The sequence below is a fragment of the Mercenaria mercenaria genome, chromosome 8, assembly GCF_021730395.1.
Source record: "Mercenaria mercenaria strain notata chromosome 8, MADL_Memer_1, whole genome shotgun sequence".
Classification (NCBI taxonomy): Eukaryota; Metazoa; Mollusca; class Bivalvia; order Venerida; family Veneridae; genus Mercenaria; species Mercenaria mercenaria.
The window spans coordinates 14,435,744-14,451,143 of NC_069368.1; the positions used below are offsets into that span (position 1 = coordinate 14,435,744).

At 36.6% G+C, this 15,400-nt stretch overlaps 1 protein-coding gene across 1 annotated transcript in view; it reads right to left on the bottom strand.

Moving 5' to 3' along the window:
• Positions 1–15,400, bottom strand: part of LOC123523015 (importin-11-like) — a 57,335-nt gene that overhangs the window by 10,667 nt on the left and 31,268 nt on the right. The window contains exons 13-21 of the mRNA XM_053549417.1: positions 14,266–14,404; positions 12,211–12,316; positions 10,553–10,716; positions 9,899–9,939; positions 9,627–9,692; positions 8,610–8,774; positions 7,082–7,274; positions 5,401–5,480; positions 4,581–4,757 (exon numbers count right to left, since the gene is read on the bottom strand). Coding sequence (XP_053405392.1) covers positions 4,581–4,757; positions 5,401–5,480; positions 7,082–7,274; positions 8,610–8,774; positions 9,627–9,692; positions 9,899–9,939; positions 10,553–10,716; positions 12,211–12,316; positions 14,266–14,404 — 1,131 coding nt within the window. The remainder of the gene's footprint in view (positions 1–4,580; positions 4,758–5,400; positions 5,481–7,081; positions 7,275–8,609; positions 8,775–9,626; positions 9,693–9,898; positions 9,940–10,552; positions 10,717–12,210; positions 12,317–14,265; positions 14,405–15,400) is intronic.

A 15,400-nucleotide genomic window follows, 5' to 3' on the forward strand; every position in this document is an offset into this window, starting at 1 on the left:
GCCAAGGGATTAGTGCAGATTAACTAGCCCAGATAGCAATTTATATACTGGTAAACTGACATGTTGTCTGTTTTAGCAACCACTTTTATCACCTCTCTAACTCTGGTATGACATATTTAAATCACTTCACTGATCACAGGGGAGATGTGTCAGCAGTTTAATTCAACATGTAGCAACTTGGTTTGTAGATTTTACTACCAGTTGGAAATTCATGCAATAAGGTGAACTGTTTGTATTTAATAAAGTTTTTCTATCTCTTAAATCAAGTGATCAATACAGATAAACACTCAATCCCATATGTTGACAGTTTAGTGTGTAAAAATAAAATATATGTGAATACACTAACATGTGAATGTCAAAGTTTAAAGTATCAGTCCTGCTTATCTTATTGACTTGACAGTTTACTGATTCAAGAATTTTAAGCTTAGTTTTTTTTAAATGATTTACAGAAACAGTCATTTCCTTTTGTCAGGTAAGAATCGAGTGGTATCAGTTTGAAGAAAACGGTATTTTATTATGTTGAAATCTGATAAACAACATTTAAGAGGTACTTTATTTCTTGTATACTTTATTACTGTTAACCTTTATCATGCTGGACACGACTGATTCTGCCTCTGTGACCTGTGTAGATCATGTGCAACCTGTACATCCATGCAGTCTGATCATGATCTGCACTGTTCGCCATTCAGTTAGTAATTTTTTGGTAAGCACCCCTTTTTAAAAGTTAATGGTACTGTCCATTTTGAAAGATGGACAAGTTCATTATAGAAATTTAGCAGGGTAAGGGTTAAAATGTCTAGATTCTAAGATTATCCCTGATTTTTTTTTTTTTTTTTTTCATATTGTGCATATCTGTTTCAATAACTTCATGACACAATATCAACAATGTACTGTTTTCTTAATTAATTTTGACCTTATACTTTATAGCAAACCATCTTGATAATCTATAGATAGCCTCATATCAATTAACATGAACTTATTTGCACTTCCAATGATAGATATACATGCAGATAGTATAACCAGTTAATATTATGTGTATTTTCCAGTGAAATTAGAGTGAAATTTCAGGCTTTTAAAAATGGATCAAGCTTTATGTATGTTAACACTTTTGATTAGAATTCAACAATTATTCAATCTTAATAATTGGGAAAAGTTAAAAACTGAAACACAGAACACTGTTTGAGATAAAATTTTGACATTTAAGTTCTCAATCACCAAGGTATGACAATCTTCTTTTATCAGAATAGAAAATGTATAAAAAAATCTTGTCTACAATTTGCTGATTGTTTTAAAACTAGTGCTATCATAGGATTGACAAATTATACCCCCACAATAAAGCCTTGTCACAGAAGTAAGCCAATGTCAAAGCCGAACCTCAAAATCAATAGGTGTCATCTGCTGGTCATGACCAACAGGGATTTTTTAAGGCTGATTTTGGGGCCGAATATGGGCCCCATCCCAATTCCAAAAATTTGCTTATTTTCCCAATTCTGAGGTATAAATTTCCCAAAAATCTGCCAAAAAATACCAATTTTTAGCTAGTCTCAATTTTCAGGTTTTCAACACTTTCAAGACAAAAAAAAAGGAAATAAAAGACTTTTGATGTGACTTAAAACAAAAACAAAAATTAAACAGTTCTGAAATAAAGGTTGTATGATGGTAAAACTTATTTTATGAATTTCCCAATTTATAGGTTTTATGCGCCATTTTCCCCAACTGAATGGGCCCCGGGCCCCAGGTTTGAAACGGTAAAAAAATCCCTGACCAACCTCCCTATCAACTTTAATGATCCTAGGCCCAAGTGTTCTCAAGTTATCATCCGGAAACCGTTTAACTGTTCCAGGTAATTGTAACCTTGACCCTTGACCTACTGACCTCAAAGTCGAACTTGACTTGTATTTTATGATGTTACACCAGTGTACCAAAATATATTATCCTAGGCCAAATCATTCTCAAGTTATCATCCAGGAAAACCGTTTAACTGTTCCGGGTTATTGTGACCATGACTTTGACCTACTGATGTAAAAATGAAACTTGACCTGTATTTTATAATGTTACACCTGTGTACCAAAATTTATGATCCTTGACCCAAGCGTTCTCAAGTTATCATCCAGAAACCGTTTAAACCGTTCTGGGTCATTGTGACCTTGACCTTTTACCTACTGACCTCGAAGTCGAACTTGACCTGTATATTATAATGTTACACCTGTGTACCAAAAATTAATTAAATCTGTGAAGCCCTTCGCGAGTTATTGTCTGGAAAACATGAAAACCAACAGACGACTGACAAGCTCACTCCTATATACACCCCCCTCCCCCACTCCAAACTTCGTTTTGTGGGGGTATCATTATCCTGATCATGAAAACCAAAATCACAATTATGCAAAATTCTGACTGAACTTAATTTTCATGCAAACATGCCTTGAAAATGATAAAAATAATGCAAAGCTTCTGTTTAAATACTCATCCCTCTTATAGAACGTTATAAAACTTATAACTAAGCAAAACTGTTGTATTTGGGAAGTCAGGGAAATACCAAGGGAAACAAAAAAATTGCCATATTTACAAAAAAACTTTTATATTGTTAATCCAAAATTCAATGGTCAACAAATTATCGCTTTATCACAAGCTATCACTTAAATCCAAAACAAGACATAACTAGAAAATGCTTTTGTAAAAAAGCGCATGACTCCCTAAATGCAAAGTCCTATAGGCAAGAAGTCAATAGGGGTCAGGAGCGAAAGTCAAAGAGACACTGATGGTTGGCTGCAATAGGGATCATCTACTTGGCATGTCCAGTCATACCGCTAAATTTCAACACTCTTGGCCTAGTGGTTCTCAAGTCACTGTTCAGGCTCCTGTGACCTTGACCTTTGATCAAGTGACCTCAAAATAAATAGGTGTCATCTACTCTGCATGTCCAATCATCCTATTAAGTTTCAACATTGTAGGTCAAGTGGTTCTCAAGTTATTTCCAAAAAATGATTTTACATCAACAGGCCACTGTGACCTTGACCTTTAATTGACTGACTCCAAAATCAATAGGGGTCATCTACTCTGCATGTTCAATCATCCTATGAAGTTTCAACATTCTGGGTCAAGTGGTTCTCAAGTTATTGATCGGAACTGGTTATCAATGTTCAGGCCCCTGTGACCTTGATCTTTAACGGAGTGACCCCAAAAACAATAGGGGTCATTTACTCTGTATGAACAATCATCCTATGAAGTTTCAACATTCTGGGTCGAGAGATTCTCAAGTTATTGATTGGAAATGGTTTTCAATGTTCAGGCCCCTGTGGCCTTGACCTTTAACAGAGTGACCCCAAAATCTTTAGGGGTCATCTACTCTGCATGACCAATCATCCTATAAAGTTTCATCATTCTGGGTCAAGTGGTTCTCAAGTTACTGACCGGAAATGGTTTTCAATGTTCAGGCCCCTGTGGCCTTGACCTTTCACAGAGTGACCCCAAAATCGTTAGGGGTCATCTACTCTTCATGACCAATCATCCTATGAAGTTTCAACATTCTGGGTCAAGTGGTTCTCAAGTTACTGACCGGAAATGGTTTTCAATGTTCAGGCCCCTGTGACCTTGACCTTTAATGGAGTGACCCCAAAATCGATAGGGGTCATCTTCTTTGCATGTACAATCATCGTATGAAGTTTCAACATTCTGGGTGAAGTGGTTCTCCAGTTATTGATCGGAAATGGTTTTCCATGTTCAAGCCCCTGTGACCTTGACCTTTGATGCAGTGACCCCAAAATCAATAGGGGTCATCTACTCTTCATGATCAATCATCCTATGAAGTTTCAACATTCTGGGTCAAGTGGTTCTCTAGTTATTGATCGGAAAAGGTTTTCAATGTTCAGGCCCCTGTGACCTTGACCTTTGACGGAGTGACCCCAAAATCGATAGGGGTCATCTACTCTTCATGACCAATCATTCTATGAAGTTTCAACATTCTGGGTCAAGTGGTTCTCTAGTTATTGATCGGAAATGGTTTTCAATGTTCAGGCCCCTGTGACCTTGACCTTTGACGGAGTGACCCCAAGATCAATAGGGGTCATCTACTCTTCATGACCAATCATCCTATGAAGTTTCAACATTCTGGGTCAAGTGGTTCTCTAGTTATTGACCGGAAATGGTTTTCAATGTTCAGGCCCCTGTGACCTTGACCTTTGACGGAGTGACCCCAAAATCAATAGGGGTCATCTACTCTTCATGACCAATCATCCTATGAAGTTTCAACATTCTGGGTCAAGTGGTTCTCTAGTTATTGATCGGAAATGGTTTTCAATGTTCAGGCCCATGTGACCTTGACCTTTGACGGAGTGACCCCAAAAACAATAGGGGTTGTCTACTCCAGCAGCCCTACAACTCTATAAAGTTTGAAGGTTCTAGGTCAAATGGTTCTCCAGTTATTGCTCGGAAATGAAGTGTGACGTACGGACGGACGGACGGACAGGGCAAAAACAATATGTCTCCTGGGGGAGACATAAATATGCTGCCAGAAAGGAATGACAGACAGACAAATGTGTGTAACTTCAATATATCCCATCTTTCAAAGTTGAAATACTTACATCTGAATTGAGAACAGACTGGAGAAATCCAGGTAACATGGAAGAGAAGACTTCCGGACCTTCTGATGGGAACGAGCGGAACACAAGCTCTATTAATTTCAGCACCAGAATCACTCCCTCTGTTCGTAAGTCTGTCACGAGTGAAGACAATGACTTTACCAGATCTCTTGCATATCGCTGAAATGAAACAAGCCAAAACACATTGTGATAGATAATTATAAAGGACACACATATTCAACTAACTTCTACAGGACAGAACTTTTAGGAACAAATACTAACAAATATTTGAATAAAAACAATTCTGTCTGCAATTGATCTATAGAGAGAGCTCAGAATTTGGCTACCCATATTGGATCTCAGTCAGCAAATGGCAGCATGTCAATACATACGGCCACCTGTTTAGATGGAACAGAAGCTATGACTATGTCTGAAAATCTGCTTACATTTTTACTTCCCTTGCCAGAACACTATTAACTACCAATTAAAGCACTGACTGCCCATTTCAGTCCAAGATCAATCAAGCTACTGCACAAAATTGTATATTTTCATTATGCTATGGCAATGAAGTTAACTTACTTGACTTCAAATAATAATTCCTTAACCTTCAGCCTGCTGGCAGCAAGTGATTCTGCCTTTGTGACCAGTGCAGATCAAGATCACCCTGCACATCCATGCAGTCTGGTCATAGTCTGCACAGTTTGCTATTCAGTCAGTAAATTTTCAGTGAACATCCCTTTGAATAGTACCAAACTGAATGATGGAGCAGTCCATTTAAGAAATTTAGCAGGGTAAAGGTTAAGACAGATTTCTGTATACACACCTCCATAAACACTCTAGGACCTAGCAATATATATTCTTCCATTACTTTCAAACATAGCCTCAAGTTCTCTGTGCTCCCTTCTGCAAGTTAGAAGAAAAATCCAGTTTGAATATGAGTGTACACACCATGGCCTGTGACGTGCAAACCATTTAATGACAATGAGCAATTGTTATAAAAAGTTCATGCCTTTCTTGTGTTACTGTTCTGAAGTGAGGATTTTGCCCTAGGATTCCAAACTGCAGTTTTATCCAACAACAACAAGAAAAACAAACCTCCAAGATCAGTAAGAGTAATATGAGATCGAAGCATTTATCCTATGTTGATTTGTGTTTATTCCTAAGATTTCTTCAGTTCAGGACTGAGTAACACTTTCAAGGCAAAGGTGTGACTTTGACCTTTAACCCTTATCATGCTGGACATAATTGATTCTGCCTTTGCGACCAGTGAAGATCATGATCAGCCTGCACATCCGTGCAGTCTGATCATAATCTGCACTGTTTGCCATTCAGTCAGTATCTTTTTAGCAAATACCCCTTTTAACAGTTAATGGTACTGTCCAAATTGAAAGATGGACAAGTTCATTATGGAAATTTAGCAGGTTAAGGGTTAAATCATCTACTGACAGCAGCAATCATGTATTGGGTACATGCTATGAAGAAAACTCTTCAGAATTAAGAAACCCAAAGGGACGTAACAGAAGCCTAAACCTGACTTACTGTTTCTACTATTTTTACTGTGCAGGTCTAAAAAGATCAGCCTTTTGATAACACACTACCTAATAAAGAGGCTAATATACTATCACACCTGAATGAATATTGGAAAATTCTGGAAATGTCTTGCATGTGATAAGTTAAACTAGATGTGTGTCCATAGGACACTGCAGCCTCTACTCCTGTCACTGTATCCATATTTTTGACTAAGTCAAGGGCCATAATTCTGATCTGTCTGTGTGAAATCCCACTAAAAACACCAGGTGAACAACTTCACAGACTCACAAATCTTGTGAGGTCTGATCATTCTAGGACAAAAACTTTTGAGATATGCGTAAAACAAATTCGAGCTGACATACGGACAGACGTGTGCACCCTCCCAAAAATTTTGAAGGGCACAAAAAATAGGGTAAACACTAAATGTCAGATGGCAATTTGCAAAAATTCTTTATCCAGCTAATATGGTTTTCAGTTTAAAGGTCATTTGAGTTTTTTCTTATGACCTTCTAGCCTCTAAGGCAACAACGTGCAACTACTCATAAAGGCAATTATCCTATAAAATGTTACAGTTGTATACTAACAGGTTTTAATCCTTAGAATGTTAATTCTGTTTTTCAACAGTATTTCAGTTTTGTAACGATGGGCAGTTAAACTAATCAGTGTTCCTGGATTCTGTACCAGTACAAACCTATTCTCCGCATGTGGAAATTAATTTGCCCACTTGAGACAGAGATGGTGCACAAACAATTTTACACACAAATGTATTTTATCAAATCGTCATGGAGAACATGCGCCTCATCCGAGGATCTAATTCAGGACCCGAAGATCTGTAGATCTGCGCTCTCCCTACTGAGTGGGCGGACCTACTGTATGAGGCAATTCACATGTACTTGCTCTTTTATCAAACTTGCATAATAATTTACACTAAGGTGATTAAAAATTGATAAAAATCTATCTATGACAATACATACCCAGTAAATCTGCCATATTTTTATACAAGTTAAGAAGTTCTGGAGTAACTTTCTCTGCATTACTCAATGTAATATGCCAGAGTTCTAGACCGTCATCCATCAGGTACACGTGCTCAGGTTGCTTAGTGTCAGTGCTCAGCTCTATCACAGGAAGCAAGAATTCATACATTGTAGAACTTAATGTTCCGAAGCCCTGGAAATGTAGACAAATGTTTATTATCACACGACAAAACACTGACAATCTTTCCTGTACTGTAACAGTACATTTCTGGCATACAATGAATCATGAAGAGAGTAATGATTGACAAGATTATTCAAGTGAAACATTCAGATTTTTTGTTAACAATTAGCCTCACCACCTCATCTGATCAGACTACAATTTTGTTCCTTTAGAGTACCTGCTGGAAACACTAAGACTGATAAACAAGATCAGCATTTTGCATGAGTTATACAGATATTTTATTCATGGTTTCATTTGCTTGCAGATAATGTCTGGGCTATTTTTGATTCAAATACAGCCTTCTTTAACCCTTATCAAGCTAAACACGACTGATCCTATGGACGTGCAGGCTGATCTTGGTCTGTACTGGTCACAAAGGCAGAATCACTTGATGCCAGCAGGCTGAAGGTTAAGAATATCAGTCCTTAAAATAACTTATTGGGCCATTTTTGGAGAAAAAATTCTGACCCATTCCTCTTTCAAGTGTTCCCCCCCCCCCTACTTTGACAAAAATTCCCCTCAATTTTTTAAAGTAGTGGACCTGTAATGACACTAGGCAATTTTCAAGCAGTTAATCCTTACCCTGCTAAATTTCTATAAATGAACTTATCCATCTTTCAATTTGGACAGTACCATCAACAGTTAAAAGGGGTGCTTTAAAACCAATAAGATACTGGCTGAATAGCGAACAGTGCAGATCTTGATTAGACTGCAATGATCTACACTGGTCGCAAAGGCAGTGTCAATCGTGTCCAGCATGATAAGGGTTGAATATTCTTCATATGCTGTTTCAGCATCCTTCGGCCATAACAGTAAATTGCCTCTCTATTAATCCCCGAAGGATGCCTAAATCACATACAAAGAATAATGCTGAGTGTCATTACAGGTCCTCTTTCTTAAGTATTCCAATCAAAACTTGTAGTAGATCCATATTACTATTTAAAAATATCATTTAAAGTACAAGACAATGTGCTTTTAAGTCTTTTTCTTTTCAAGTGTAATGTACTAATGAAAAATACTGTTTATCACATGTTTGATGTTCAATGCGGGAGTTAAATAAAGCCATTATTCCTGATCATGATGGACATGATTGATTCTGTCTTTGTGACCAGTGTTGATCATGTTCAGTCTGCACATCCATGCAGTCTGACCATGATCTGCACTGTTCATCATTCAGTCAGTATCATTTTGGTAAGCATCCCTTTGAACAGTTAATGGTATTGTCCAAAGTGAAAGATGGACAAGCTCATTATAGAAATTTAGCAGGGTAAGGGTTAAGTATCAAGGTGGTAAATATTGCATCCCTACCTGTACAAGATGTATCAGTGTTGTAAGTATTGCACATTTTAACATGTTATGATCCTTCGACTCCTCCCATAATGAGGGTAGGTATGACACTAGGGATGTGGCATGTGGTCGGATCTGTACTCCCACACGCTCCACCACAAATGATATCACATGTAACACTTGCATCTGAAACATAAAATGTTTCTCCATTTTATCTCTTTAATACCATCAGGTTACTGTAAAATAATTAACATTAATTGGGGCTACCATTTCTTTAGATTTTGTGTTGCAACAAAAAGAAATTAATCACAATTAATTCGCAATAATTTTATATTTTACTCCATGTGTTTGCATAGGACACTGGTGCCCCCATTCCTATCACTGTATGCATATTCTAACTAAGTCAAGGGCTATAACTCTGGCCTGGCTGTATGTGATCCCAATTAAAATGCCAGATGCACAACTTCACATCACATGCTGAATAACAATCCTGTGAGGTTTGATGACTATAGGTCAAAAACTTTTCCGGAGATACGCACAACACAAATTTGGACAGATGGATGAAAGGACCCATGGACTAACAAGGGCAAATTTGAGTGACCCCCACTTCTCCCAAAACATTCCGGGGTGCACATAAATGTGAAATTGCAATATTCATGTCAAAACAAACTAAGCACTATCTGAATATTTGATCAAATACTCAAAGCTGGCAGTCTTAGAAATAGAAGTAAGTCCATACTAACAGTTAGAGGGGAGTGATGTGAAATGGGTGACCTTGACCTCCTGAAAATTCAAGGCAAAAGTCTATTTCAATCAACACTATATGAAACTATAACTGTACTTGCAAAAGGTAATTTGGTTAATTTCGAAAGAAATTCAGTTGATAATTTGTTCAATTTTGAACGAGTAAGTTGATGGTCAGTTTCAAATGAGTCAGCTGATATATTGGTCAATTCTGAAACTGTACTAAAGACAGTCTGTCACTTGCTTGAATTCTAAAACTCAAACTTACGCTATTGCCTTGCACCTAGTACTTACCTTAGTATCACACTCTTTCACTTCCTTCAACAGTTGGAATAACAGAGAAAATACCACTTCCAAAAACTGAAAATATGAAAACATGGTTAGATCAAACATGAACCCATAGTACAGTTATAATATTTAGTTTCCACAATTAAGGTCATGTGCTAAACAAGGCAAATAGCACATATAAATACCAAATTTAAGAGAAACCATAAAGCTCCATACCTTAACAAATACAAACTGGGAGATTCTTATGAATTATTTAGAGGTATTATATATATACTTACAGGGAGAAACTGGTCAACTTTGAATTCAAAATCATCTACAGGTAAGAAAAAGTTAAGGAATAATGAACATTGGAATATCAACGAGGATCCTCTGCCAACTAATTTTGAAAAAAAAAAAAAAAAAAAAAAAAAAAACAGTCAAGGTGAAAGCTATTATTCATTATATCATAAAGTACTTAATGGGGCTAGGATATACATACCTGTAAATTATTACATCATACTAAATAAACTTTTGAAATTTCTTTAAATAAAAGTAACTGCAAAATTACATAAAGTTTATGGCTATTGAAAATTTCTTGCTGGATTAACATAATTATGTAGTCAATGCTATGCATACCTGGCCAAAAACAAGCAACCCTTGCAAAACATATGTAGCCATAAGTATGCTACAAAGCCAAAAATTTGTATCAGTATCAAACATTTGTAGCCTGAAGTATGTATATGTAGTAAAAACTATGCAAATGTTAAAAACTATGCATATGTAGACAAAACCAAGCATACCTAGTACTGGTACCTATAAGTGCACATATTCAACCAAAAATATACATCCACAGTTAATGTATGCATCAGTAATCAATATTACATTGTATGTCTACATAGCCAAAACTATGCATTAGTAGACAAAACTATTTGCAGATGTAGCAAAAAGGATATCAAGTTTTAGAGTGTTTGCTGCCTCCAGTCTAACAACCAGATCCTCTGTGTGTTGAAGCAGGGGACAGATGGCCTGGTATAGAGCTGGACGTAAAGAGGAAGACAATTTTACACCCACCCACTGACCACAAAGCCATATCACTCTTCGTCGTATTATTCTATAACTGAATAAGAAAATTATACCAGAAAATTATACACAATGAACTTTTTTACCAAAACTGCACATGTACTTAAAATGAAAAAATTTTTTTTTACTTATTTTTTTAAAAGAAATTGCTGAATTTTGTACAAGTGAGCAGAGTCAAAGGCAAAAAATTCATAATGAAAAGAAAAGCATAATTATTTGAATTGTAAGTTAATGATAAAATATGACATGTACCAGATTAGGTAATAATAAAATGACATATTATAGATTAGGTAATAGTAAAATGACATGTAACAGTTTAGGTAATCATAAAATGACATGCGACAGCATAGGTAATAATAAAATGACATGTGACAGTTTAGGTAATAATAAAATAACATGTAACAGTTTAGGTAATAATAAAATGACATGAAACAGATTAGGTAATAATAAAATGACATGTAACAGTTTAGGTAATAATAAAATGACATGTAACAGTTTCAGCAATAACAAGAGCTGTCAGTGGACAGCGCGCTCGACTATTCTCAGTGCTTGATAGTATAATATAAGCAATGAGTAAAACTATTAACATTACAATAAGCATATTCTAAGTCGAAAAGGGGCCATAATTCAGTCAAAATGCTTGATAGAGTTGCCTCCTCCTTTTTACAGACTGGGGTCATGATGGTAAACAAGTATGCAAAATATCAAAGCAATATCTCAATGGACTTTGAAAATATTTGGGGTGGTACGCAAACTTTAACATTTATTCTAAGTCGAAACGGGGCCATAATTCAGTCAAAATGCTTGATAGAGTTGCCTCCTCCTTTTTACAGACTGGGGTCATGATGGTAAACAAGTACCGGTATGCAAAATATGAAAGCAATACCTCAATGGACTTTGAAAATATTTGGGGTGGTACGCAAACCTTAACATTTATTCTAAGTCGAAAAGGGGCCATAATTCAGTTAAAATGCTTGATAGAGTTGCCTCCTCCTTTTTACAGACTGGGGTCATGACGGTAAACAAGTATGCACAATATCAAAGCAATATCTCAATGGACTTGGAAAATATTTGGGGTGGTACGCAAACTTTAACATTTATTCTAAGTCGAAAAGGGGCCAGAATTCAGTCAAAATGCTTGATAGAGTTGCCTCCTCCTTTTTACAGACTGGGGTCATGATGGTAAACAAGTATGCAAAGTATCAAAGCAATATCTCAATGGACTTTGAAAATATTTGGGGTGGTACGCAAACTTTAACATTTGTGTGATGCTCAAGCTAACGCTAACGCTCACGCTAACGCTGACGCCGGGGCGAGTAGGATAGCTCCCCTATTCTTCGAATAGTCGAGCTAATAAAATGACATGTAACAGATTAAAATATCAGAATTAAAAATGGGAAACTAGGAGAACATTTACCCTTGTTAAACAAGCAGCATTTTAAAGCAACTGTCTCTCCTCAAGACAAATTCAACAGGCTCTAACAGATCAAGATATCAACACCCTTACAACTAGGAAAACACTAGCTCTTACTTTATATGTGATATTTTCAGCTCTTCCAGCAAATGTGTTGTGAACCATTGATCAAAATCTATATCATCAAACAGATCAAATGCTGCCAGTCCCACTGCATTGTACACTGAAATTCACATATAGATTCAAAATCTTTTGTGTGTGAAAAAAAAAATAGAGGGTCATGATGACCCTGAATCGCTCACCTGAGTAGTATGAGCCAAATGTTTCAAATGGCAAACTGACGCTAAAGTATTAGAAAGTAGATCAGTAGGTCACATTCATGGTCACTGAAAGAATTTGATTGGAATGCAAAACTGTACACATCATCCAAATTTCAAGGCTGTATCTTAAAAAACAAGAAAGTAGGTCAGTAGGTCAAGGTCACAGTCAAGTGACTCCTAATCGCTTGGGGTCATCAGGTAATTGTAATGAAACAGTCTAGGAAATATGATCTGATAATTTTTGAAATATTTATTCCTATATTACTCATATAACAAGTGACCCCAAGGGCGGTGCCTCTTTTCAACCCAGGGGCATAATTTGAATAATCTTGTTAGAGATCCACTAGGCAATGCTACATACCAAAAATATCAAAGGCCTAGGCCTTGAACTTTCAGAAATTTAAAGAAGATTTTTAATTTTTTCCCTATATAAGTCTATGTAAAATTTGGGACCACTAGGGCAGGGCCTCCTTTCACCCCTGGGGCATAATTTGAATAATTTTGGTAGAGGACCACAAGGCAAAGAAACATACCAAATATCAAAAGCCTAGGCCTTGCAGTTTCAGGCAAGAAGATTTTTAAAGTTTTTTCCTATGTAAGTCTATGTAAAACTTGAGACCCCCAGGGCAGGGCCTCTTTTACACCCCAGGGGCATAATTTGAATAACTTTGGTAGAGGACCACAAGGCAATGAAACATACTAAATATCAAAAGCCTAGGCCTTGCAGTTTCAGGCAAGAAGATTTTCAGTTTTTTCCTATACAAGTCTATGTAAAACTTGGGACCCCCCGGGGCGGGTCCTCTTTTCACCCCAGGGGCATAATTTGAATAATTTTGGTAGAGGACCACAAGGCAATGAAACATACTAAATATCAAAAGCCTAGGCCTTGCAGTTTCAGGCAAGAAGATTTTCAAAGTTTTTTCCTATACAAGTCTATGTAAAACCAGGGCAGGGCCTCTTTTCACCCCAGGGGCACAATTTGAACAATCATCACATGCCAAATATCAAGGCTCTATGCCTTGCAGTTTTGGACAAGAAGATGTTTAAAGTTTTTCATTTTGGTTGCCATGGCATCCCGAGTTCTGCATGGAATTCAATTCTTTGAACAATTTTGAAAGGGGGCCTCCCAAGGATCATTCCTGTGAAGTTTAATGTAATTCTGCCCGGTGGTTTTCAAGAAGATTTTTTTAGAAAATGTTGACGGACCCACGACGGATGACTGACAACGGACATTGAGCAGTCACAAAAGCCCACCATGAGTCTTTGGCTCAGGTGAGCTAAAAACAAATATGTCAAAAACATGACAAAACTCAATGAAGCAGGGTTGATGCTTTATACATTTTTATGTTTGTTTGCTGGTTTTGGGTTTAATGCCGTTTTTCAGCAGTTGTAGTTATGTAACTGCAGGCAGTTAATCTAACCAGTGTTCCTGGATTCTGTACCAGTACAAATCTGTTCCTGCAAGTAACTGCCAACTTCCCCACATGAATCAGAGGTGGAGAACAAATGACTTCAGACAAACTGTCTTTAATCAATTCGTCACGGAGAATATACGCCTCACCTGGAAACTGAATCAAGATCCCGCATTGCACTCCCCCTACTGAGCTACGTGGGTAGGCTTATATACTTCTTTAAAGGTTTAAATATAGTTAGTTTCAGTAAGACATCAGGTGTTTCTCAAATCTGACACCTTCCACTTCCCAGCTGGATAGCTTCCTCAAATGAAAACATTCTACGCACTGAGCCAGTTTTGAACCTACATGGTGACAGACAAATTATTTGACCTCAGGGACATTAACCGATTGGCCATGAAGACTGACAGCAATTTCTGAAAACTGACTGTTATACATACCTGCATCTTTTCTCAGTATTGGCAACATATTCTCCACATCACATGGTCCTTGTGTTTCACGTACCATCTTTATCAACACTGAACTCAGAGATAACCGATACTCTTTAAACAGGCTTAAAAACAATGTTTCTGTACATGGCTGAAATAAGAGCAGGAAAAATCTGGTATGTTACTTCGGATAGAACACATATTCACCATATATACAAATTCGCAATCAAGTTTTACCCATATTAACCTATTCAAAGTGCAGCAATTTAACCAAAAACGTTATTTAGTAAATAAGGCTCTTAAGGAGGTAGGTTACCTTAATATATGTATGTGCGCATGCCCAACCGGAAGCTACCGTGACGATTTACGACGAATTTTACGACAAACTAAATGTGTTTGTATATCCATTCTTCTAAAAACAAATCCTGAACCTGTCTCCAATCTGATGCTTAACGGTTTAATAAGGCAGAAAAAATGAATAAATTGCCGCAGAAACACTTCAAAACATTGTTGCCTTAAAATGACGTCACTGACGTCATGACATTACCGGTCAGTTACCGCGCAAAAATTGATAGTTTTTATTTTGAAAGTACGTAATTTTATGTATATTCTTTATTTGAAATAGTTTTAAACAGCCATTATTTGCTGAAATATTTTTATGAGTCTTTCACTCTGAATAATGATCAATAGTTTGCTTCTTTTATGTAGCTATATTGAAATGTTATGCAGAATGTAAGAAAATGGATGATGGTAATTAATGTTATTTAGAATATAGTTGGGTGAAAGGTTAATTATTATGGCCATTTTCAAATAAAAATTGGGCAGTTTGATTTGTAATACATATTTTTCAGCTTCCCTTTGTAATTTCTTACTTATATACTAAAACTAAGGTCTGAAGTTGTTCAAATTTCAGTAGAAAATTGTGGTTTCTTGAGTTAAATAGATGTTACCATGGAAACTAAGCCCGTGACCTATAAATCCAAATGTAAAATTCAAAAGTGTTGACACTGGTTTATGTAAGGAACACAGCTTCGGCTTTTTATTTGCATTTCAACAATATCCATGAGAAGAATAGCAGCATGCAGAACGATTTTTTCATAAAAAATGTCAGACGAGGGGTAAAGTATTTTAAGCTGTGAAATTTGTT